The 23938-nt window shown below is 38.6% G+C and overlaps 1 protein-coding gene across 1 annotated transcript in view; it reads right to left on the bottom strand.

The window, feature by feature from the left end:
- Positions 1-8866: 8866 nt before the first annotated feature.
- SNAP91 (synaptosome associated protein 91) overlaps positions 8867-23938 on the bottom strand; it is a 143854-nt gene continuing 128782 nt past the window's right edge. The window contains exons 25-28 of the mRNA XM_034991106.1: positions 17568-17651; positions 16613-16717; positions 12284-12386; positions 8867-10403 (exon numbers count right to left, since the gene is read on the bottom strand). Coding sequence (XP_034846997.1) covers positions 12294-12386; positions 16613-16717; positions 17568-17651 — 282 coding nt within the window. The 3' untranslated portion in view covers positions 8867-10403; positions 12284-12293. The remainder of the gene's footprint in view (positions 10404-12283; positions 12387-16612; positions 16718-17567; positions 17652-23938) is intronic.

The following is a 23938-nucleotide window of genomic DNA, read 5'->3' on the forward strand; positions in this document are numbered from 1 at the left end:
TGTATGCATTGGGGGGTGGCACAGTCAGTCCACAACAGGTGCCCATTCAAAAGCCAGAAGTTGTACCTTGTCCTGGGGCCAGGAAACCTCACAAACACAGCAGCCAACAGAGGAGCAAGGCGAAGGCTGTGAATGGCAGCTTAGGGCAACCAAACTCTTTCTCACCACTTTCATCATCGTTACCTCGAGTGCTTGTACCTGGCACAGAGGAGGTGGCCAATACATGCTAAAAAATATCACCAAGTAAACCTTGAGGGTTCCTCTTTCAGGGCATTACTAATTCTGTGCTACATGACAAGGCTCCGAAATGCTAGAGGTATTGTCTTAATTGTATATTGCACTAAAGCTACAGCTACATATTTAAATAATGGTAATATTTGCAATGAATTTTATCATGGGAATACTGAAGCAAGGTACTTAAGGAATCAGATGTTTGCAATATTCCCTCCTGACTCATGTGTGTGTTTCTGATAAAAGGGCCTACAAACTGATGGAGCCAGGCATCCTTAGTACCCCTCATCCTCTCCATCTGCCATGTAAACATTTAATCAGATCATCTCTGCCTCAAAATTTGCCCCTAAAATCTTTTTGCTTTAGTCACATTTAAAATTTTCCAATAACATCTTAAAATCCACTTACTTTCTTTTTTTTTTTTTTTTTTTTTTAAGATTTTATTTATTTATTCATGAGAGACAGAGAGAGAGAGAGGCAGAGGGAGAAGCAGGCTCCCAAGGAGCAGGGAGCCCGATGCGGGACTCGATCCCGGGACTCCAGGATCATAACCTGAGCCGAAGGCAGACGCTTAACCATCTGAGCCACCCAGGCGCCCAAAATCCACTTACTTTCATCAAGCACTGGGGACAAGTAGGCTACTTAGCACATCTACTTCAGTCTACACGGCAGTCCACGTGATCATATGATCCATGATTGCATTCCAGTGTGGTGTTATCAAACTAAGCCTGTCACATTCCCATCTGTGTTTGTAAACATTTTACTAATACAGAAACTCGCATTTATGTCATTGAAATCCTGTATGTATCGATTTGTAAGCTGAAAAAGTGTGTACACTTTCACCCATTGGGCACAGATAAAGGGAATACGTCAGAAACTGCTCCCACGACTGAATACAGAGTTTGGAAGCTTCCTCCAGGCTCTTGCTCAGCCTGATGACCACGCATTTCCTTATTCTTCTGTATATTTTACTTTTAATTTCATCAGCAATTTGTAATATGCCATTAAGATCTGCTACCTAGAATTTCCTTTGTGGGCAATTTCAAGTGTCCAAAATACAACAAAAAATATGAGGCCCCAAATGAGTGACACGAAATTACTTTTGCTGTAGAAATAATCTTAACAAATTAGGTGATCTAATTTCTCAAATTACAGTTAGAAGGTCGCTTGCTGCCAAGGCAAGTCTACAATAATCCCAAGAAGTGATAGCCTGACAGAAAAGGAGGATGCAGGCAAACCACTAAAGGACTTTTTAAAAAAAGGTATAAAGACTACAAAATCGTTTTGGTGCTGTTAGTTATGTGAACCACACTGGCCCCTGGAGGCATACCAATATATGTCATATTTATAATGATTACATGATCAATATTAAATTTAGTTATGTTCAGTATGAGTTTTGGAAGGCATTACATCATAGAAAAATTTTTATCCAAAAAGCTTAACTTTTTTTTTTCCTAGAGAGAACGAATGTGTGTGTGTGTGTGTGTGCGCGCACGCACGTGTGCACGTAAGTGGGGGGGCGGGGGGTGTGGGAGGGGTGGAGGGAGAGGGAGAGAGGGAATCTTAAGCAGGCTCTATGCCCAGCATCGGGCGTGTGGTGGGGGCTCCATCTCACGACCCTGACATCATGACCTGGGCCGAATCAAGACTCGAATGCTTAACCGACTGAGCCACTCAGATGCCCCATTAACACTTCCAAAAAATTTTAAGAGAAACATCAGCGGACTACAGAATTGACTTGTTTTATACTCAAACGAAATTCTAATCTCAAAAGTCAAGAAAAATATCCTTCCCAAATATTTTATCGAACCCCCAACCTCCTTCACAGTTAAAATACCTGTGCGTTGTGAATGTTAACATGTTATTGCAGGTTCAGAATCTGTCACCCGGCTGCCGCCGACGTACGCCTACACTTAGCACTGCAGCAGAGAGGTACAGCGACTCTGGTGTGATGGAAAACATTCAGAGTGTGGAATAAAATACCTTTAATTGTCCAACCACACTGGACTGCCTTGTATAAAGTCAATGCTCAGCAAATATAATATGCTGATAGTTACAGTTAGTCTTATAAGATTATAGAAATTCCCTGATATAATTGAAAGAAAGACAGACTGGCATTTCTCATAAGCAGAGGCCAGCAATCATTTCTCCTGACGAACAGGAAGTTTGGGTGTGGTGCGTGTGCTGGGAGGATTAGGGTAATGTGCCTCTGTTCTCTGAAACTCGTCTTCCCTGCCCCTACCCCCTCATTATGTTACTCCCAAGCTTCCAGCTTACTGGGGTTTAGCTAACAACATAATGTTTTTCTAAAAACTGCCCATCAAGGAGCTTATAAACTAGATAAGCAATTCAGGGATTTCCTAAAATAATCCTTACAGTACTGAGGCTTCTGGATGGTAAGGAGAAGTCCCTTTGGGTTCCAAGCACCTTCCCCCTACCAGCCCTTCTCCTCCCATGAATTAATTTGCAATTTTTGCTTTACTTAGAGTTTAAACTACTGCTAATGAAGTCACATACCTGATCACACAACAACATAAATCTCAGGGTATAGGAGAAAAGAATGTACTAGTACATAGTAGAGAGATCTGGGAGGACACATGGATTTTTTTCCCCTCAAAACCACTTTGAATGGATCAGCTGTTAGAAAAAGTTGCAGCTAACAAATCTTGGAAGATACAGCTTTAAATTTTTCGAAAATTTTTCTTTGTGATACCTACAAACACGCTGCTTATTTTTTCTTTTAAAAAATCACTATGGGCTTGGTGACAAGATTCTACTGCCAAACAAAAGTTCCACTTTATCAAGCAATTGCCTAAAAATAAAAGCATGTTGTTTGGGAGACAGGACCTGAATTTAGTATTTTGCCACTGTACTTAGAACATTTACTTTAAAAGGCTCTCTTTGTGGCCTGGGAAACTAAGTGACACTATTGTACCCACCAAATGGGCAGCTGTGCCTCTTCATGCAGATGGCCACATGACTGATGTGGCTCCACATCACTGTCCTGGGCCGTCGTAGGCCCACAGATGGCAGCATCTCTCTCCTGCGCATACCCTCAAATTAAAGCTTGGTTTTTGGTGGAAACTACTGTATCATAATGCAATATGGACCATCTTTTTTATGACTAGTAACTAAACGTCTCAATTTTTAGACTAGCTGAAACACAATACTCTTTGTGGCTTTCCTATTTTGAAGTATTTAGAAAAGTCCCCTTTTCTAAAATTCCCTGGAATCACCCATAAGTTTTAAACAGATCTGGATCTCTGGGTTTTCAGTGGTTTCCCTTAGCCTAGTGGTTTCCAAGTTTGGCTGCTCATCGGAAGGCCCTAGAGAATTATTTTAGAAAGCCTGTTTCCAGGGCCTCCCCGAGATCTACCCTGGAATCCGCCGGAGTGAGGCCCAGAGATCTGTATTTGATAAAGCTCTCCAAGTACTGGATGATCATCCAGGTGTGGGAACCACTGTCACAGTGGTTCCTAAATGAATTGTTCTTCCACCTTCCATAGCTCTCCCTCTGTGCACAATGATGACGTTTGTCTTTTTCTTCCAGGGTAAATGTTTTCTCGGCTTCGACTGCCTTTATACATGTTCTTGTAAGCTACCTCAAGGACTCTGGTAATGAAAGTGGTGGTAAACTATCAAATACATACAGAGTATTCTTTTCAGTATTTTTCTAAAGTGGAAATACATTTTCGCAATAACATTGTTATAATACTGTTTTATGATGGTAAGAAATGAGTCAAGTTTACAAAACTCTTGAGCATATGCAATCATTTTACAATTTGTGACAAAATCCAATTCTACATACTTCCTGAAAATTAGATACTATATATATATTTTTATTTATAATCCATTTCACAATGTAGGTTAGATCAATTTAATTCAACAAATTTTTATTGAGTCCAATCTTAGGCACATAGCATATAGAGTGAAGTCCTAGATTCTACCCTTCCTCAAAGAATTCATAATATACTAAGGAAGTCAGACATATAAAAAAAGTGTGGAAAAGGTTCAGTATAAGGTGCTGAAGGAACACATTTGAGAAGGACTGACTCTCTCAGGGTGGGCAGATATGATAAAGAAATATTTCTTAGAGGAAGTGAGGCCTAGGTTGGGTTTTGAAGGGTAAGTTGAAGTTTTCCAACCTATCAGTGGGGAACCTGGGGGAGAGGAGGGCATCAATGGGAGGGGTGCAAAAGTATGTAAGTGGTGTGTTTAGGCTACAGTGAGTATTTAAGGATTGTTGCTATAGGAGATTAGCACCTCCTACTGGTGACGAATGGAAAGAAATGAGGTTACCAAGCTAGATTTCGAGCCTTGAAAAGATTTTTGGATTTGAATGCAATGTTAGAGAGTTTTGACTTTAACCTTTAGTTGACCGGGAATTGATGCAGGTTTTTAAGTTAGAGAAATGTGATCAGATGGGCACTTGGGGAAGGAAACCTGGCAATACCCTTTAGGCTGGATTCGGGTGGGTTTGGGTGGGGATTAGACTAGAGGCAAAGAGCCCTGTGTAGAGGCCGCTGGAGCTGCTGTGCTAAGGAAGTGGTAGTGGGAATGGCAGGAGAGGGCAAGTCAGGCAGAATGCTCAGTATATTCAGTAGCCCACTGAATGCAGGAAAGAATTGAGGGTGTCATGTCACCCAGGTGGGAGACTTGGGAGCCTAGGTAGATGGTGAGACCACCAAACAAGACAGAAAACTAGACTTGAGGAAGAAGACTGAGCTCATTTTTAGACATGTATGTTTAACATTTTTGTAGACTATCAGTAAGGTTGATAACATCCATACACAAAGAATGCAATGCCAAGAGAGTTAGGTAACAAACATACGTGGTTTTTTTAGTGAACTAACACTTAGTTAACACATAACCACCCAGTAAGTCATTTAGCTATATTTTATTCTGGACTCAATCACACAGCAACCACACCTTTGTCTCTGTTCTAAAAACTAAATGCTCCTTTTAATTTAGCTTTGAAGCCATAGCTTTGTTTTTCCCTGAGAAGGGATAGGTGTTCTAAAAATCTGGCCCTGAATTTACATCTGAAATATTTCATACACGGTCACAACTCCATTTCCTGTTTTCAATAGAGTGACAAATCCATGTGATCCAAAATAGCAGAGAGTTTAAAAAACAATTCCAAATCTCCTTGGGAAATACTTTTAAGTCTTTTCAGGCTGTAAAGTTTACTTCCTGTTTAGGTTTTACAAAGACAATTATAAATTATGAAATTAGTTGACTTACCCCAGAGGTGTTCTCTACTCTGAAAGAGAGAAAAGAACCATGGGATGTTTGGGTGTGTTGGAGATGAATCTAGTGCTCAAGATTGGGTTAACAGCAGAGGAGACCATCATGAAAAGATGATTGTGTACCCCTCGCCTGGCTGGGAAGGGACCCTTCTAGGTCCCGACCCTTCGGGGTGCTGCTTTCTGCAGGCCTGGCTTCTGTTGCAGGCTGCCATCTCTTACAGCCATAGGCTTTTTTTTTTTTTTTAAAGATTTTATTTATTTATTTGAGAGAGAGAATGAGAGACAGAGAGCATGAGAGGGAGGAGGGTCAGAGGGAGAAGCAGCCTCCCTGCCGAGCAGGGAGCCCGATGCGGGACTCGATCCCGGGACTCCAGGATCATGACCTGAGCCGAAGGCAGTCGCTTAACCAACTGAGCCACCCAGGCGCCCTATAGCCATAGGCTTTTAATCCAAATTGTCTCGCTCTCGCAGCCCTGACGGCTACCACCTGCACATATCGTGTTCCTTCTGGTTATATTTAACTTTGACAGTATCTTCCATCTCCGATCATCACTAAATAGTTCTAGCTTTTTTTAAAAATCACTGTCAAAGTATAGTTATTAAACTTCTTGATCTCCAGATAAAAGACTTAATTCTATTATAAAGCATTTATCATGTCATCGTCTTCCATTTATGCTCTTAAAAAGTATCATTAGGTATTGGAAACTCTAAGAAGGATTCTCTAGGCGACTGAGTTGAACTCTGGTGGGTGTTGTGCCCTGCCTGGACACCCTTTCCAGCTGACACACTCATCCCCCAGCTCTGTATTGAATTGTGAGTTGTATTTTTTTTTTTTTTTTTAGAATGAACAGGGGGTGGGGTCACAGAGGAGAGAAAATCTCAAGCTGACCCCGCCTTAGTGCGGAGCCTGATGCAGGGCTTATTCTCATGACCCTGAGATCATGACCTGAGGCAAAATCAAGAGTCGGACGCTCAACCGACGAAGCCACCCAAGTGGCCCTTAATATTTTTATTTTTAAATGAATTAAAGACATTTGAAAGTTTCTCAATTTTAATTTCTAACATAGTAAGCATTGACAGATATAACCCATATAAATGAGAGCTTTTTGAGGGCCTCAAAAACAAGTGCCTAGGTGCAGAGCGAAACCAGTTTGAAGACCCGTCGTCCGTAAAGGAGTTGTAGGGCACCTATTACAGAGTCAGTTATAGAAGCCCTTTCTGTTTCAGGACTGTCTGAGCATGCGTGTGTGGGAATGAACTCAGGTGCTGCAGCGCTGCTGTTCTGAGGCTTTAGCTAAGGTTAATGACCATATCACTAACTCACACACAGCTCCCTCATGTTTCCTCTCACAGAGGGGATCCAGATAACGTGTGCAGTAGTGAAATCTGTCAGCAAGGCTATGAGAAATTGAAATTTTTTTTTTTTTAAAATTCATGAGAGACAGAGCGAGAGAGAAAGGCAGAGGGAGAAGCAGGCTCCCAAGGAGCAGGGAGCCCGATGCGGGACTCGATCCCAGGACCCTGGGATCATGACCTGAGCCGAAGGCAGACGCTTAACCATCTGAGCCACCCAGGCGCTCGAGAAATTGAAATTTTCTTAAAGCCTGAGAGGATTAACAATAAACTCCCACAAAACCCACTGCCTTGAAAATAGAGACCAATGTGACTTCTCAACTAAGATGACCCTGATTTTTATTTTGAACCAGTACTTCCACACAAGAAACACTATGTTAATCACTGCCACCAGAGCATGCCCCTCTTCCGCCAACAAAAATTTGGGGCTATATTATTAAAGATGTCTACCTAAGAGGCAGAAGGAGGCCTTCACACAATTTATCTTTCTGTGACTTTCCATTTCTCTTTTTATGTTGTACTCCTTTCCTCCTCTTGCAAACCCCATGACTCCTCCAAAGAAGTCTTTGGTCTTTATTCTTTTTTTTTTTAAAGTACAACAAATAACACAAAAGCAAACAAAGGAGACACTTAATATAGAGAGAACCACTTGCAATCACTATACCAAATAAAAAGTGACTCAAAATCTTCAACCCAAGATGAGTTTTTAATTGATATTAGTTCTTCTGTTAGGATGAGCTGACAGCTATTAAAACTCTAACATTTGACAATAAATGTCCGTAGGAGAGTTATTCTTCAGGAATTAGAAATTGGTATTAGTTCAGCAGTGTCCAGGTAAGTGAGGACACCTCTAAGAACTAGTATACTTGTATTCATCCCAAACACTTACCGGCACCCACTGACGTGCTAGTTCCTGAGGGTATGAACAGGAGATGTGTCCTGCCTTTGAGGCTCACAACTGGCCAGAGGATGCCACTGTCACAGATGATTATAATATGTTAAGTGCCATAAGGGTTGATAAGAGTAGGGTGGGGAGCCATGACAGACAAGTAGGATTTAGCTGCACTGCTGGAGTTGGTGAGGTCATGTCAGGCAGAAGGCCCTGTGTGAGCCAGCAAAGTGCTCGGTGTCCCCTTGCCTCAGGAGTGGTGTGGTGATGCAGAGAGCAGTGTGTCTGTGCCCACATCCTCATGCACGCAGAGGACGGGGCTGAGCCGGAGGTGAGGCTAGGGAGGCAGGCTCACGTGTGGAAGAGCCACAGGCTAAACTGGACCTGTGTTGAAAATTATCCAGAGAGACTCATTTCTTAAGTACCCAGAGGACCTCATTCAGCATCTCATCTATATGACAATTGTACAAGGACCACCAAGAACCTCAATGCGGCAAGGTTCAAGTGTCAGATTTAAAAATAATGCTCTTGCAGTTTCACCTATTGAGAATTTATACCACTGAATGGGCCATTCAATGAAGAGAAAAAGCTTATTAAAAAATACAGTATTAAACTTAAAATTACTTAAAGTCTAAAACACATTTCTGTTACAATATGCCTACAGAGTAATATAGGACCAAAACGTAATCTACAAAAATCATAATACATAATCAGATACTAGCTTCTGAAAGTTAGTCCTCGAGATACAAATCCTAGTTAGTGAAGGGCAAGAGAGTTTTAGAAATAAGGATATGCTTGTAGCTGAGAAATACTTCTATTTGAGATTGGACTACTTTTTGAGTCATGGTCACAATCGAGTTACAGGCATAAAGTCAGCCTGTTTTCTAGATTTGTGTGTCTGAGTTTATGGGCAGGCAAGTGTGTGTGTACACTATAATCTATCTTATTATTCTTCAACTTTCATGGAGAATTCTCACAAAACTATTATAGGAGTTGCATAATTTAAAAGAAAGTTCATCCTTTTCTTTTTTGAAAAAAAAAAAAAAAGAAATTTCAGTTTATCTGACAGCAACCAGAGTCCCAAGTTTAATGACAGCTAAAGTGTTTTTTCCCCTTATTTTTAATTTATTGTAAAATAATCAGAACTCTGTTGGCATGAACAGCATTTCTCACTGTGAATGTTTTTCAAATTTTCAATATTTTGTATATGCTGTGTGTCATTTGAAACAGACATTTTCCCTAAAAAATAATCAAGAAGAGAAAGATTATGTTTGCATTTCTTTGTTCAAGGTGTTTATTGCATCTCAGAGGGCGTACATGCACTGGGTTTTTAAACTGAAATAGAAAGAAATGCCATTTTGAAATTGGTTTTAGGTAATTTTTCCCCATTACAGTGTATGTTATCCCCACAGTAAATTCAGATACAACCACTTTTAAATGGTACCATACATCTATTAAATAATTTGAAAAATAGGCAAACACCTTTCCAACCCAATATGCTTTTACAAAGAGCTGCCAAGCCACTAGCAACACTGATCAACAGTGACCTCATTTATGCATCAAAATCTTAAGCCAAGCCATCAGCACATACAGTATGACAACAAATTAAAAATTAAAGAATACAGTATGTACAGTAAAGGATACAAGTCTCTGAATTAGTTTAAATTCTAATCACAATGGTACAACAAAACCTACTTTGAGCTCAGTTGAGGCATGGAAGAACACTAGTCTACAGAACACACAAAGAAATACTAAATTAACAGATGTACATAAAACCCACAATAAAATAAAAATATTTGCAGTAATCTTTAAATTACACATATACCTTGGGGTGTCTTCATAATCATTTGAGTAGCACATCTCTAATTGCATTTTCACGGATGGGATAGAAACGGACCCTTTACTTTTCAGTGCATTTAATCAAGAATGAATAAATAGGTCAATTTAGATGCAAAACCTGTCAAATATAATCAAAATATACATTTTAATATAGCAGTGATTAAATATGGAATTCTTTCCATATGATTTTTTCATTCTTGATAAGGTAGCTTCAAGGAGAAATATTTATTATGGATGTTAACCCTTATACTTTTTTTAAAACAAAATTTCTTAACATATACAGTGCCACAAAAATAAACATTTCTCACAACAGTTGAAGTTCCTGTGATTGGAAAAATGTACTCCACACCGAAAAAGTTTTGTATATTTAAGAGTGTTTTCCTTACTATTTGATATTATCACACCATGTCTGTAACAGAGATACAGAGAAAAAGAGAATTTATGGGGAGAGTTTAGGTTTGTCCAAAAGTCATATATACATCAAAGCCCTCAAAAACACAGACACATCTTTCCAACTGGCTCACCACACAACAGCTGCATCATCCGTCCATGGGCGAGGTCCAGAAAAGCACTAAAGGCATCAGAAACATCCATTCATTGTTTTTACATCGTACAACACACAAAGAACCCAAATACACTACAGTTTTGAGATAGGGATAACAGCTAAGGTAGTACACATTCCTAATGTTCACTTTCACAGCTGTGCTACACATTTTGGAAGAGAAGTTACGAGTAAGCATTGGGTTCGGTACTGGTGGCTCACTTTGAAACTCTGAGCATCAATTTTATTTGAAGTCTCCAAACTCATTATTTTTTTTCCTATTCAGTCACAAAAATCGCAGCTGTAAAGATAAAAAGCACTTGAATTAGAAAACAACATGACACACTCCTCAAACATATTACCTCCCTTGCATTTTCACCTCACAGTTACTATGAAAAGTCTTCACGCAAAAGGTTTCTTTATAACAAATTCACATTTATACACTTTTCACGATTCTCTGCTTCAAGTTTCAGCTGGGAAGAAATTTTTAGGAAAACTTTTATTGTAAAGTTTCATTTTAGATAAAAATTGTACCAGCAAAATTTTGAAATGTGGACACTTACTAGAAATCTCAGTAGTGAGACATTTACTATTATATAAGAACAGTTCGCCTTTTAAAAAGGGCGGGGGGGGAAGGAATGACAGCAATTTTCATTATTTTTGGCTTTTTTTTTTTTTTCAGTTATGGTGTCCAGTGAGTCACTCAACAGTTGAACAAGTAACAGAAGAGATGAGGAGGGAGATAATCCATGGTGACAGTGTTTTTTTGGGAACGTCACTCCCCCTTCCTCTGTCCCCAGGAACACCAGTCCCTGCTTCCCCAGTCATCCCTGCCAGGGAATCTGCCTGGGATGAAGGCTTAGCCACGTGGGGAACTCTTTTTCATAAATTAGTCTGTGTCTGACTCCCTTTTGACTGTGAACCTCTGAGGGCTATGTCGAGCATCTCTGCTTCAGGTGCTTCTCAGAGCTCCTGGCACACCAGGAGAGCATATTTACTGAGTGAGAGGTGGATGAAGGGTTGCTCCCTGCAGTATTCTTAGTCAGCCCTGAACCTTTAGTAGCTAAGAAGTGCTCATTGTCTCTCTTATGCCTACACCAACCCAGTCCGACCCAACACGGAATAGAAAAGTCAGGCACATGGAGCAATTACTTGACTGAGATATCAAAGCCTCAAAATGATAAACTCATTAACCTTGTATAAGAAAAAACAAATCATAAAGTAATTGAATCCACAAAAATCTTAGTATGCAGTAGAGAAAGTTTAAAAATATATTTATGTATAGGATGTATGAAGCTAATAAAAATTACATTGGACAGTGGTCCCAAAACTTTGACACTCGTACTCTTCCCTCCAGTGTGTGACCTTGAGCAAACCACTCAATGCCAAGGATCAGTTCCTTTAGCTGAGAAATGGAGACAAAGAGTATCTGGCTAGTTTACGTCACAGGGTTTGATTTCCCACTGAGACGACCAAAGGAGTTCATGACTAGGAAGTGGGGATGAAAAGTACTGTGTAATGGAAAAGCAGCATTATTATTGTTTATCCCCTTTCTGCAAGTACTTGAGAATCTACCCACTGTGTTAGGTGCTGGGGTTAGCAGTAAACTTTTTTCCTTTATCAGTTTCCTTCCGTAAGTCCATTATTAGTCATGTCATAAATCATGTTAGAAATTTAAAACTAGAATGTTAGAAATTTAAAATTCTGCTTAAGTGCAGAAGCTGCAAAGGGTAACAATCTAAGCTTTATTTGATGAGGCCAAGTAAGGATAAACAAAAAAATACAATTTTGTAGCCAAGTATATTCTTAGATGGTTTCTAAATGCAATGTAATAGATGTTAGCTTTCTATAAATTCCTGTCATCAGGTAATAAAGTGGTAATTTTCTAATTTACCAAGTAGCCTGGGCAACTTTTTGCCTTATCAGTAAAATCTTTGTGCTTCTCAGGACAACTTGGAGGCTTTTCTCTCTCTTAGTTTTGTAAATTAATCAAGGTTTTAAAAAACTTATTGATCATTCATTGACAGCTTTAATACTGATTTAAAAAGTAAAAACACTCAAGTTGTTGTTTTTATTTCTTACATGTGTTCAAAGAACAGAAGTACAAATATCATATCTGAAATAGCTAAGCATTACAAGGTCATTATTATAAGCCCACAGGAAAAGCTCAATATTAGATACCTTAAATTGTTTACAAGAAATCCTTGATGTTAAGATCCGCTAATGGGTCCTTTGCTGGAGGTTTCTTGGGACTCTGAGTGGCAGGTGTAGGGCTTGGAGAAAGCTAGTGGGGAAAAGCCAGCCCAAGACAGCAGAAACAGAAATCAAACAGAGAGACAGGTAAGCATTAGGCAGAGCACATACCACAGAAAACAAACATGCAGAAGATCAGATGGCTAAAGGTTTACAAAATCTACTTCATTCTACTTAGCCACAGTGTTGTTTAATTTTGGTTTCATAAAATACACTTCAAATGATCTTTGGCTTTCTTGAAATTCTCTGACATCAGATTTAGCCAAAGTAATATTTGAGAACTCTGGTACAACCATATGGATATGAGTTAGGGAAGATGTAGAAAACTAGTCACATTCAGATATTACGAATATAGAATACAATAACACAACAATCAATTGCTCTACACAAAAGCATTTTTACTTTGAGTTATTGGTACCACTAAACTAATAAAGGAATTTTAATGACTTTTCCTTATAGTGAGAGTGAGTTTGAGGGAAAAACTGAAAGCAAATAACTTGCAGAAAGTCATTTAAGAAATTAAATTATTAACTAAATATAGAATTTCACATGAAGTATTTTAAACGAAAACCAGTCAAGTTTGGGGGCACTGTTTGTTTCAGATGGAAAAGAGTTTCCCAGGTGTGAATGTCATAAAATTCCAATATTGCCAGTCCAGCTTGTAGGGAAGACTAATTACTAAATGCTATAGGAAAGAACCATATTGCACTTGCTAGCAAAAGCAACAAAGAATTAACTTACCTTGTTTCTGTTTAATTAATACCTGAATTATTTTACTGTGTGACAGACATAGCGGAAGCAGGCTTTTGCAGGAGTGTTAGGCTATGAAGCCTTGAAAAAGGTCATGTGATCTGTATAGAGTAATAATTGACATGGATTCTTTGAGTCTAATTCTTCTCCTATCCTTGTGCCTGGGAGAAATCTCAAAAATCTGGGATTATGGGGGTAGAGATGTATGTTTTTATTGGTTCAGTAAATAGAGCTCCAGAAATAAAGATTTTTAGATTTGTTCCTATGTCCAGAAACTACTGACTGACTGCATTACCTATCAATCAAATTTCCATTTTTTAAAACAGGAATCATTCTTCATAGAAAGATCAGAAAAAATAAATGCAAGGGTTGAAGTTATTTGGAAGGTAAGAAACTCAAGAGTTGAGGGGCGCCTGGATGGCTCAGTCTGTTAAGCATCTGCCTTCGGCTCAGGTCATGATCTCAGGGTCCTGGGATGAAGGCCTGCATTGGGCTCCCTGCTCTGCGGGAAGCCTGCTTCTCCCTCTCCCTCTGCCTGCCGCTCCCCCTGCTCGTGCTCTTCCGCTCTCTTTCTCCCTCTCTTTCTGACAAATAAATAAATAAAATCTTAAAAAGAAAAGAGAAATGTAAGAGTTGATTCGTTTAATTTGGTGAGATGACAACATCATGAAGGATGATACCAACCAATTGAGATATAGTGGAATAGTCCAGTAATCAGTAATGGAAAACAGTATTTTGTTTTCTGAACTTATAAAATCATATTTATTTTACTATTTAGTATAATCACCTCTGCTGCTTCTCTGATACAGGAAATAAGACAGTTGTTTTTTGTTTTGTTTTGTTTTGTTTTTAGAGAGGGAGGGAGGGTCAGAGAGAGAGGGAGAGAGAGAATCCAATGCAGAGTCTGACCTGACACGGGGCTTGATCTCATAACCCTGAGATCAGGACCTGAGCCCAAATGAAGAGTCGGATACTTAACTGACTGAGCCACCCAGGCACCCCTACAATCTAAAACTTTTATAAATATGGCATACCATTTCCTAAATCAGTATGAATTCAATTAAATGATTAAAACACTACTTTCATCATATTATCTATTTTTCATTCTTTGAATTAAGTAAACTGATGCTATGTAACACTGGTATCATGCAAGAAAACAGCTACTTTAATAAAATTGTGTTAATTTATTTCTAAAGCTTTTAGCACATAAAATACAATAAAATTTTTAAAACCTTAATATTATTCTTCCAAGTTAATAAAAATAGAAATGTCCTGCCTTTTTTCAAAAAGGTGTTAAATAATCATAGATGTATTCAACCATCAAGGAGACATTCATAATAAATGAGATCCTTCTTAGAATTTAAATATATCTAGATTAAATTTAACCCCGACTATTACCCCCTAAACCTTCCTCACTCCCCTCAGAAACAATATGAGACAGAGTTCATTAGACTCAGAGCAGACTAGAAAATTACTCATGAAGCCAGTGCTCTGAGGATAGCCTTGAAGGCTAGGGTTTCTCACATTCTAAATTTATCTCTTTGAACACCCACCATTCTCTCTTCTGGTCACTGTGGCTTTTGAAGGGTTAAAGAAGCTGAAAGTGAACTTTGGGAAGAGGCAGACAATAGATTTTGGAGATGATTAAAGGAAGCAAAAGGGATTAAAGTATACTCAGAGAGTTCAAAGTAGGAATCCTACGGATAACAATATAAACATCCATTTGGTGAGTTAAAAATATCACAGAAGTGGGGCACCTGGGTGGCTCAGTTGGTTGAGCATCTGACTCTTGATTTCAGCTCAGGTCATGATCTCAGGGTTGGGAGATGAGTCCTGTGCGGCAGGTGGTCTATTTGAGATTCTTTCCCTCTGCCCCTCTCCCTGCTCCCTCCTCTCAAAATAAAAAAATAAATCTTTAAAAAAATATTATAGAAGTGAAACCATTTACTGATACCATTGTTAATATATTTGAGCTTTTTGTTTTGGTTTGCTGGGCACGGTGCTAGTAAAGTCATAAAGTGATGTTCTGACTCCATCCGAGTCAGTTTCTCATGGTAAAAACCTCTTTGATTCTACCTATACCTCCACCTTGGCCAGGCAATTTACAAAAGGAATCAAGAACTGGTTACTCATCAACATGACTATCACTATTGGCAGCAAAACATTTCAACAAAGTGTATGTGTTTTACCATTTTGGTAGTAAGAAATTTGGCCTCATCTAAAGAGAGGTTTGTCCTCTGTCCTGGATCCTGGTAGGCAACCTCTAAACCCTCGGAATTTCCTGAGTAATAGGAATGTCTTTGTTATTCAGGGTGGGTTCTTGGAACCACACCTGATAGTTTATGCTAACAAGAGGACTGAGGGTGGGGACTAGCCAACCAGAAAGACCAACAGTGTGATGATGAGAGCGTCAGGTCCTGGGGCCACATGATCTCAGCCTGACTTTGAGTGAAGCTGGGGGGTTGGAGATTGAGTTCAACCACATGGGCAATAATTCAACTGATCATTCCTACATAAGGAAACTTCAATAAAAACTCTGCACACTAAAGTGCAGGTGAGCTTCCTGGGTTGGCAACACTGCACGTATATTGCTACACACTGATGTCAGGTTGAGTAACACATCCTCGAGGACAAAGAAGCATCATGCTTGGAACCCTCCCAGTTCCAGACTTCACTCACATCTCTTCTTTTGGCTAGATCTAATTTGTATCTTTTCACTATAATAAAAATGCAATAAATTTCATGCTTTCCTGAGTTCTGTAAGTTGTTCTAAGATATTGAGAACCTTCAAATCTGTAGGCAGCTGGTCTGAAGTGAAGGGGTAGCCCTTGGGACTCCCAAACCTGTGGCTGGTGTCTGAGGTGCACATAGTCTTGTAGAGACTGCTCCCTTAGACTCTGCAGTTTGGCAAACCCATTGCTGTTAGCCTCACAATTCTTGGGCACAACTGACAGCCTGGAGGAGGGTGTCCCTAATCTTGAGTTTAGCTAGTTCTGGGAACACATGATAAAACTATGGATCAGAAGTACTCATTTTTCTGAAATAAATGTGCAGATACTTTAAATGTCTAGTTGTCCTCCGGAACTATTCTGAATTAAGTAGGAGAGGAATGGAGGGACTTAGGAGAGTGAGTTACTTCTTTCATTTTCTTCCAAACCTCACACTATTGCTGATCTGTCTCCCATGTTCCCCCTTTACTTTTTTTTTTTTTTTTAAGATTTTATTTATTTATTCATGAGAGCGAGCGAGAGAGAGATAGGCAGAGGGAGAAGCAGGCTCCCTCTGCTGAGCGGGGAGCCCGATGTGGACTCGATCCCAGGACTTTGGGATCATGACCTGAGCTGAAGGCAGAAGCTTAACCATCTGAGCCACCCAGGCGCCCTCCCCCTTTACTTCTGAAGAAACAGATAGGAGGATTATCTTAGGTAAAAACATTTTTAAACAGTTTGCCACATGGCAGTTTTATACTTACAATGTCATTATTTTAAGGACATTAAAAATACTGACCTGTGTGCCAGGTACAGCCGCAGCTCCAAAGGGTGGCCTCATCATGGGCTGTGCAAACATGACGGGCTGCTGAGGCATCATGGGCATGCCCGTCCCAGCAGGAGGCTGAAAAGGAAGAGCAGTTCACAGCATGAGTGGAATCCACTATGGGAATGCCTGACACTTAAGTGTTCAATGTTTCTGAAAATGTGTGAGGAAAGCAGGTCTGTGAGAAAGTATAACTTGTAATTTTGAGTGATGGGTGCTGTGAGGCTGACAGATGGCAGAGAATCACCAAGGGATAGTAGAAGCCTGGCTGGCTACATGGCATCCTTCTCCCAACCAGGCTTTGCTGGTGATTATTTGTCTTCTGTGAGCATAATTCTGAAGAGATAAAACCTTGTTTATTTATGGACCCTGGCCCTAAAATTTGCTAGTGATAAAAGTGATAAGTGGAAAATCTGAGTACAGTGATTAAGAGTTTGATTTTTTTTTTTTTAAAGATTTTATTTATTTATTTGAGAGAGAATGAGAGACAGAGAACACGAGAGGGAAGAGGGCAGAGGGAGAAGCAGACCCCCCCGCTGAGCAGGGAGCCCGATGTGGGACTCGATCCCGGGACTCCAGGATCATGACCTGAGCCGAAGGCAGTCGCTTAACCAACTGAGCCACCCAGGTGCCCAAGAGTTTGATTTTGATGATTGAGCTAAGAATGTGTTTGGTAGATATTACTCCCAAAATGACAAAACTATATGCTACAGAAATTATTTTGATGACAGAATTTAAGTATTTTATAGCTGACTTTATTATGTCATGTGTAGACTTCTTAATGTCTAACACAGATAACTTAATTTTTTAAGTTATACATTACTGCATTTGGGGAAGAATTATATTCTGTAGCTGTATTTGTCAATCTGGGATTTGGCAAAGGCCTCAGAAATGTCAATTACAATGTCTAGCACAGATGACCACTCACCATTCCAAACCCTGCTCCAGGCTGTCCAACAGATGGGGCCCCGGCAACAGGAGGAACCGAACTGGCTGGAGGTACAGCTCCTTGCTACCAAAAAAACCCACAAAACACACACACACACACACAACACCACCACCAACAAACAAAAAGAACCGACATAATTTGGTTTTAAAATAACAGAATATAATTTTAAAATGTATGCCCCTTTAAATACGTGTTGGCTATGTAAAGAAAAATATTTCAGTTTTAAATTTTAAAAAATGGCTCTAGCACCATGCCAGTGATATGAACAAGGTTACTAACTTGATGTTCATGGTCATGGTGCTATTTGGGCTCCCCAGCTTGCAGCCTGACAGCATTGGGCTTCCTCTCTACCTCCTTATAAGCTTCTCCTCTACCCTCACTGTAAATGAGTCAAATTTCTCTTTTCCTATCATTATATCCTCCTACAGGTACTGGGGTAGACATCTAAAGAATGTGTCTTCATTTACATATCAATGCTTGGTTTCTATCTGCCCCATTTTTATTGTGTTTTAAGAGTGCGGGAGGGGCAGAGGGAGAGGGAGAGAGAGAATCTTTTTTTTTTTTTTTAAAGATTTTATTTATTTATTTGAGAGAGAGAATGAGAGACAGAGAGCATGAGAGGGAGGAGGGTCAGAGGAAGAAGCAGTCTCCCTGCTGAGCAGGGAGCCCGATGCGGGACTCAATCCTGGGACTCCAGGATCATGACCTGAGCCAAAGGCAGTCGCTTAACCAACTGAGCCACCCAGGCGCCCAGGAGAGAGAGAATCTTAAGCAGGCTCCATGCCCAGCACTGCGGGGCTCGATCTCACAACCCTGAGATCATGACCTGAGCTGAAATCAAGAGTCGGACACTTAACCAACTGAGCCACCCAGGCGCCCCTTGCCCCCTCCCCCATTTTTAGATTCTCCTTTTCTGTGTTAGACTTCTCTCTTTTTGACTGCTATACATTTGCACAAGAGCCAAAATTAATTCCAAGTTTTAGGAAGCATTTAGAAGACTACACATAACAAAGCACAAATATCCCATTTCAGGTACAGGTTTGACAGTTTTCAGTCATACAACAGGTCCCCTAATATTTCCCTTATGTTTAAAACTAACCCTACTGCAATCCCTTAAACTTAACCACTAAAGCAAAATCCTAATGAAAAAAGAAAATACTATAGTGATGTCAGCAAAATTGGTGAAGTAAGGAACTCTGAAACTCTCCCTAATCCATAAAATCAGTTGAAAAACAGTCAAAAGCTATTAGAACCAACTATTTTAGAACTCTGGAAACCAACAAAGCTTGCAGCAACCAAGAAAGTACTTACTCAAGAAAATCAGCTGATCTTCGCAAGAATAGTGAGCTTTGTGGCATCTTAACTTACCCTAGTGTTCTCCAGCTCAGCTGTAGTCTTGAAAATAACAGCTTATATTCTTAGTAATAGTACCAGAGGGAGCAGAATATATTGAATTCTTTATTTTGTCTTGTCTGGATGGCTCCCTGGAAAGACTGGCTCAAAAGGCTTGCCTTTGTCTCACCAAACTGGGAAAGCACCTAGTGCTAAAGTTGTTACCTGAAGCCACCTGTGGAAAACGTTTACAGGCAAATGTCTCAGTTGTTGCTGTCTGAAGCAATGGATAACAGGGCAAATAGTAGACTAAACAAAAAGCTTGGAGGAAAGTCTGGAGAAGGAGATGTTTGGGGGATTAAGAGTTTAAAAAGCTCAGACATACTCCTGGGAATTCAGAAGTTCATGCACATGCCCACGGTTGTGTGCATGCTCAGGAAAGACATGAGAAGGCCTCTAGCTGACCCTGAGACTTTGAGCAAGCAGTATGTGATTGTGATCGCTAAGGCAGAGTGGCAAACTGCCTGGTTGACTCTGAAGACATGCCTCAACACAACTCGAAGCCCCTCTACAAAGACTGGGAGATATTCTGGTTCAAGGAATTTCAGGAGTAGTTATCTAATCATTAGCTGACCACTTCGCTAAAGGAGCAGAGACCTTAATGGTCACACATAATAAAGAACAGAGACTACAGAATTAGTTCAGAATGGTCACTCAACAAAAACACGAACAACAACTACAAAAAAGTAACCACAACAAACCTGTGGAGAAGAAGTAGAATCTGATCTCTAGAGTTGCCACATTATAATATTCAAAATGTCTAGGTTTCAACAAAAATATTCTGAGGCATACGAAGAAACAAGAACATATAGCCCATATGCAGGAGAAAGATCTCAAATCAATAACCTAAACTTCTACATTGAGGTACTAGGAAAAAGGAAACTAAACCCAAGGTAAGCAGAAGAAGGAAATAATAAATATGGAAGTAGAGACAAACAACAAAAACTGATTGAAGAAGTCATAAAAAATCTAAATAGACGTAAAGAAAAAGACTGTATCAGTAATCAAAAAACTTCCATCAGTAATCAAAAAAGCCCTAAACCATATGATAATTTCAATAGCTGTAGAAAAAGCATTTGATAAAATACAGTATCTGTTGATGATAAAAACTCTCAACTAAGTAAGTTTAGAGGGAATATACATAATATACATACATACATACATATATAGAATATATAATACATGCATATATATAATATATACAGTAAAGGCCATATATGAAAAACCTACAGCTAACATCATACTAAATGGTGAAAAACTGAAGGCTTTTTCTCTAAGATCAGGAGCAAGACAAGGATGTCCACTCTCATCACTTTTATTCAACATAGTACTGAACATCCTAGCTGCAGCAACCAGACAAGAAAAAGAAATAAAAGGTGTTCAGATTGGTAAGAGAGAAGCAAAACGTTTAGCATTTGCAGAAAATATGATACTATATAGAGAAAACCCTAAAGACCCCACAAAAACACCATTAGAACTGATAAATGAATTCAGTAACATCACAGCATACAAACTCAATATACAGAGATCTGCTGCATTTCTCTAAACTAATAATGAAGTAGCAGAAAGAGAAATTAAGAAAACAGTTGCACCAGAGAGAAGAAAATACCTGGGAATAAATTTAATCAAGGAAGTGAAAGATCTATTCTCTGAAAACAATAAGGCATTGATGAAAGAAATTGAAGATGATATAAACACATGGAAAGATAAACCTTGCTCATGGATTGGAAGGATTAATATTATTAAAATGTCCATAATACTCAAAGCCATCTACAGATTCAATGCAATTCTTATAAAAAACTAATAGTATTTTTCACATAGCTAGAACAAATAATACTAAAATTTGTATGGAACTACAAAAGACATCAAATAGGCAAAGCAATCTTGAGAAATAAGAACAAGACTGGAGGTACCATAATTCCAGATTTCAAGATACACTACAAAGCTAGAGTAATCAAAACAGTAGGGCACTGACAAAAAAACAGATACAGAGATACACAGATCAATGGAACAGAACAGAGAGCCCAGAAATAAACCAGAAATTAATCTATGACAAAGGAGGCAAGAATATACAATGGGGAAAAGACAGTGTTTTCAATAAATGGTGTTGTGAAAACTGGACAGCTACATGCAAAAGAATGAAACTGGACCACTGTCCTATATCATTCACAAAAATAAACTCAAGTGGATTAAAGACCTAAATGTGAGACCTGAGACCATAAAACTCCTAAAAGAAAGCATAAGCAGCAATCTCTTGGATATTGGCCTTAGGAACATATTTATGGATATGTCTCCTCAGGCAAGAGAAACAAAAGTAAAAATAAACTTGAGACTACACCAAAAAAAAAAAAAAAAAAATCAAAATCAACAAAACAAAAAGCAACCTAGTGAGTGAGAGAAGATATTTGCAAATAACATATCCAATAAGGGATTAATACTCAAAATATATAAAGAACTTACACAACTCAACACCAAAAAACCAATCTGATTAAAAAATGGGCAGAAGACCTGAATAGACATTTTTCCAAAGAAGACCTATAGACAGTGAACAGACACACGAAAAGATGCTCAACACCACTTACAATCAGGAAAATGCAAATTAAAACCGTAATGAGATCTCACCTCACACCTGTCAGAATGGCTAATATCAAAAAGACAAGAGATAACAAGTGTTGGCGAGGATGTGGAGAAAGGGGAACCCTCATGTGCTGTTGGTGGGAATTAAATGGGTGCAGTCACTGTGGAAAACAGTATGTAGGTTCCTCAGAAAAGTAAACGTAGAAATATCATATGATCCAGTGATTCCACTATTTACCCAAAGAAAATGAAAACATGAATTCAAAAAGATACATGCACCCCTATGTTTATTACAGTATTATTTACAATAGCCAAGATATGGAAACAACCTAAGCATCCACCAAGAGATGAATGGATAAATAAATAAAGAAGATGTGGAATACATATGAAATGGAATATTATAAATCCATAAAAAAGAAAGATCTTGCCATCTGTGACAACACGGATGGACCTAAAGGGTATCTGCTAAGTAAAATAAATCAGAGACAAATACCACATGATTTCACTTAAATATGAAATCTAAAAACCAAACCAAATGAACAAACAAAAACACAGATCCTTACATATGAGTAACTGGTAGTTGCCAGAGGGGAGGTGGGTGGGGATGAGCAAAATAGATGAAGGGGGTCAGGAGGTACAAACTTCTAGTTATAAAAAAAGTACAGCATAGGCAATATAATCAACAATAAAAAACTTCCACCACAGAAAAGCCCAGAACCTGATGGCTTCACTGGTGAATCCTATTACGTGTATAATGAAGAATTAATATCAATCCTCCTCAAGCATACAAAAAGAAAAAAAAAAGTGGGAGAACACTTTCTAATTATTCTTTGATGCCAGTATTGCCCTGATACCAAAGCCAGACAAGGACATTAGAAGAAGACTACAGATCAATATCCTTTATGAACCCTGATGCAAAAATTCTTGACAAAATACTAGCATACCAAATCCAGCAGCATATTAAAAGAATTATATACCATGACCAAGTGAGATTTATCCCAGAAATGTAAAGTTTGCTCAATCAATGTAATACATCATATTAACAGAATAAAAGAAAAAAACCCACATAATCATGTTACTAGATGCAGAAAAAGCATTTGACAAAATCCAACACCCTTTCATGACAAAACAAACAAACACCACTCAACACACTAAGATTATAAAGGAATTCCTCAACCTGAAAAAAGGCATCTGCAAAAAATGCATGGTTATCATCGTACTTAACGGTGAATGACTAAAAGCTTTCTCCTTAAGAACAAGACAAAGATGTCATGGAAGTTCTAGTTGTGGCAATCAGGTAAGAAAGAAAGAAACAGCATCCAGAAAGAAAAAAAGAAACAATCTCTATTTGTAGATGACATCACCTTATATATAGAAAATCCTTAGGAATTTATATACAAAAGAAACCATCAGAACTAATAAACAAGTTCAGCAAAGTTGCATGATATAACATCAATATACAAAACAGTGTAGTGTTTGCTATCAATGAACAATCAAAAAATACAATTATAATTCATTTACAGTAGCACTAAAAATAAAGTACTTAGAAATAAAATTAAGAAAAGAAATATAAGACTTGGGGCACATGGCTGGCTTAGTTGGAAGAGGGATGTCAGAGTTGTGGGTTCAAGCCTCATGTTGAGTATAGAGATTACTAAAAAAAAAATAAACTTAAAAAAAAAAGGACAAGACTTGTTCAGATATTGTTAAACAATTTGTTAAAGCATTGCTGACATCTAAAACTTAGATAAATAGACATCCTGTGTCCAAGGATTAGAAAACTTAATATTAAGATGGCAATATTTCCTAATTGCTTAGATTTAGTACAATCCCTATTAAAATTTCAACTTCTTTTGGAAAAATGGACAACTGGAGCCTAAAGTTTATATGGAAATGCAAGAGATCCAGAATAGCCAAAACAATCTTGAAAAAGAAGAACAAATTTGGAGGACTTACACTTCCTGGATTCAAAATTTACTACAAAGCTACATTGAAACACGTCTGGCATTTAAGGACAGACATATAAATCAGTACAACAGAATAAAGAGTCTGGAAATAAATTCATACACCTATGGTCAATTGATTTTTGACAAGGATGCCAAGACCAATAAGTGAAGAATAGTTTTTTAAATAAATGGTTTGGGAAAACTGGATTTCCACATGCAAAATAATGAATTTGGACCCCTATGTCACACCATATATGAAAATGAGTCTAAAATAGTGAAAGAGCTAATGTAAGAGATAAAACTATACAACTCTTGGAAGGAAACATAAGTGTAAATCTTCAAGACCTTGGATTAGGCAATGGTTTCTTAAATATGACACCAAGAGCACCAAGCAACAAAAACAGAAATAGATAAGCTGGACTTTATCAAAGTTTA

This window comes from Mirounga leonina, unplaced genomic scaffold (genome assembly GCF_011800145.1).
Source record: "Mirounga leonina isolate KUSES-001 unplaced genomic scaffold, KU_Mleo_1.0 Mir_53, whole genome shotgun sequence".
NCBI lineage: Eukaryota > Metazoa > Chordata > Mammalia > Carnivora > Phocidae > Mirounga > Mirounga leonina.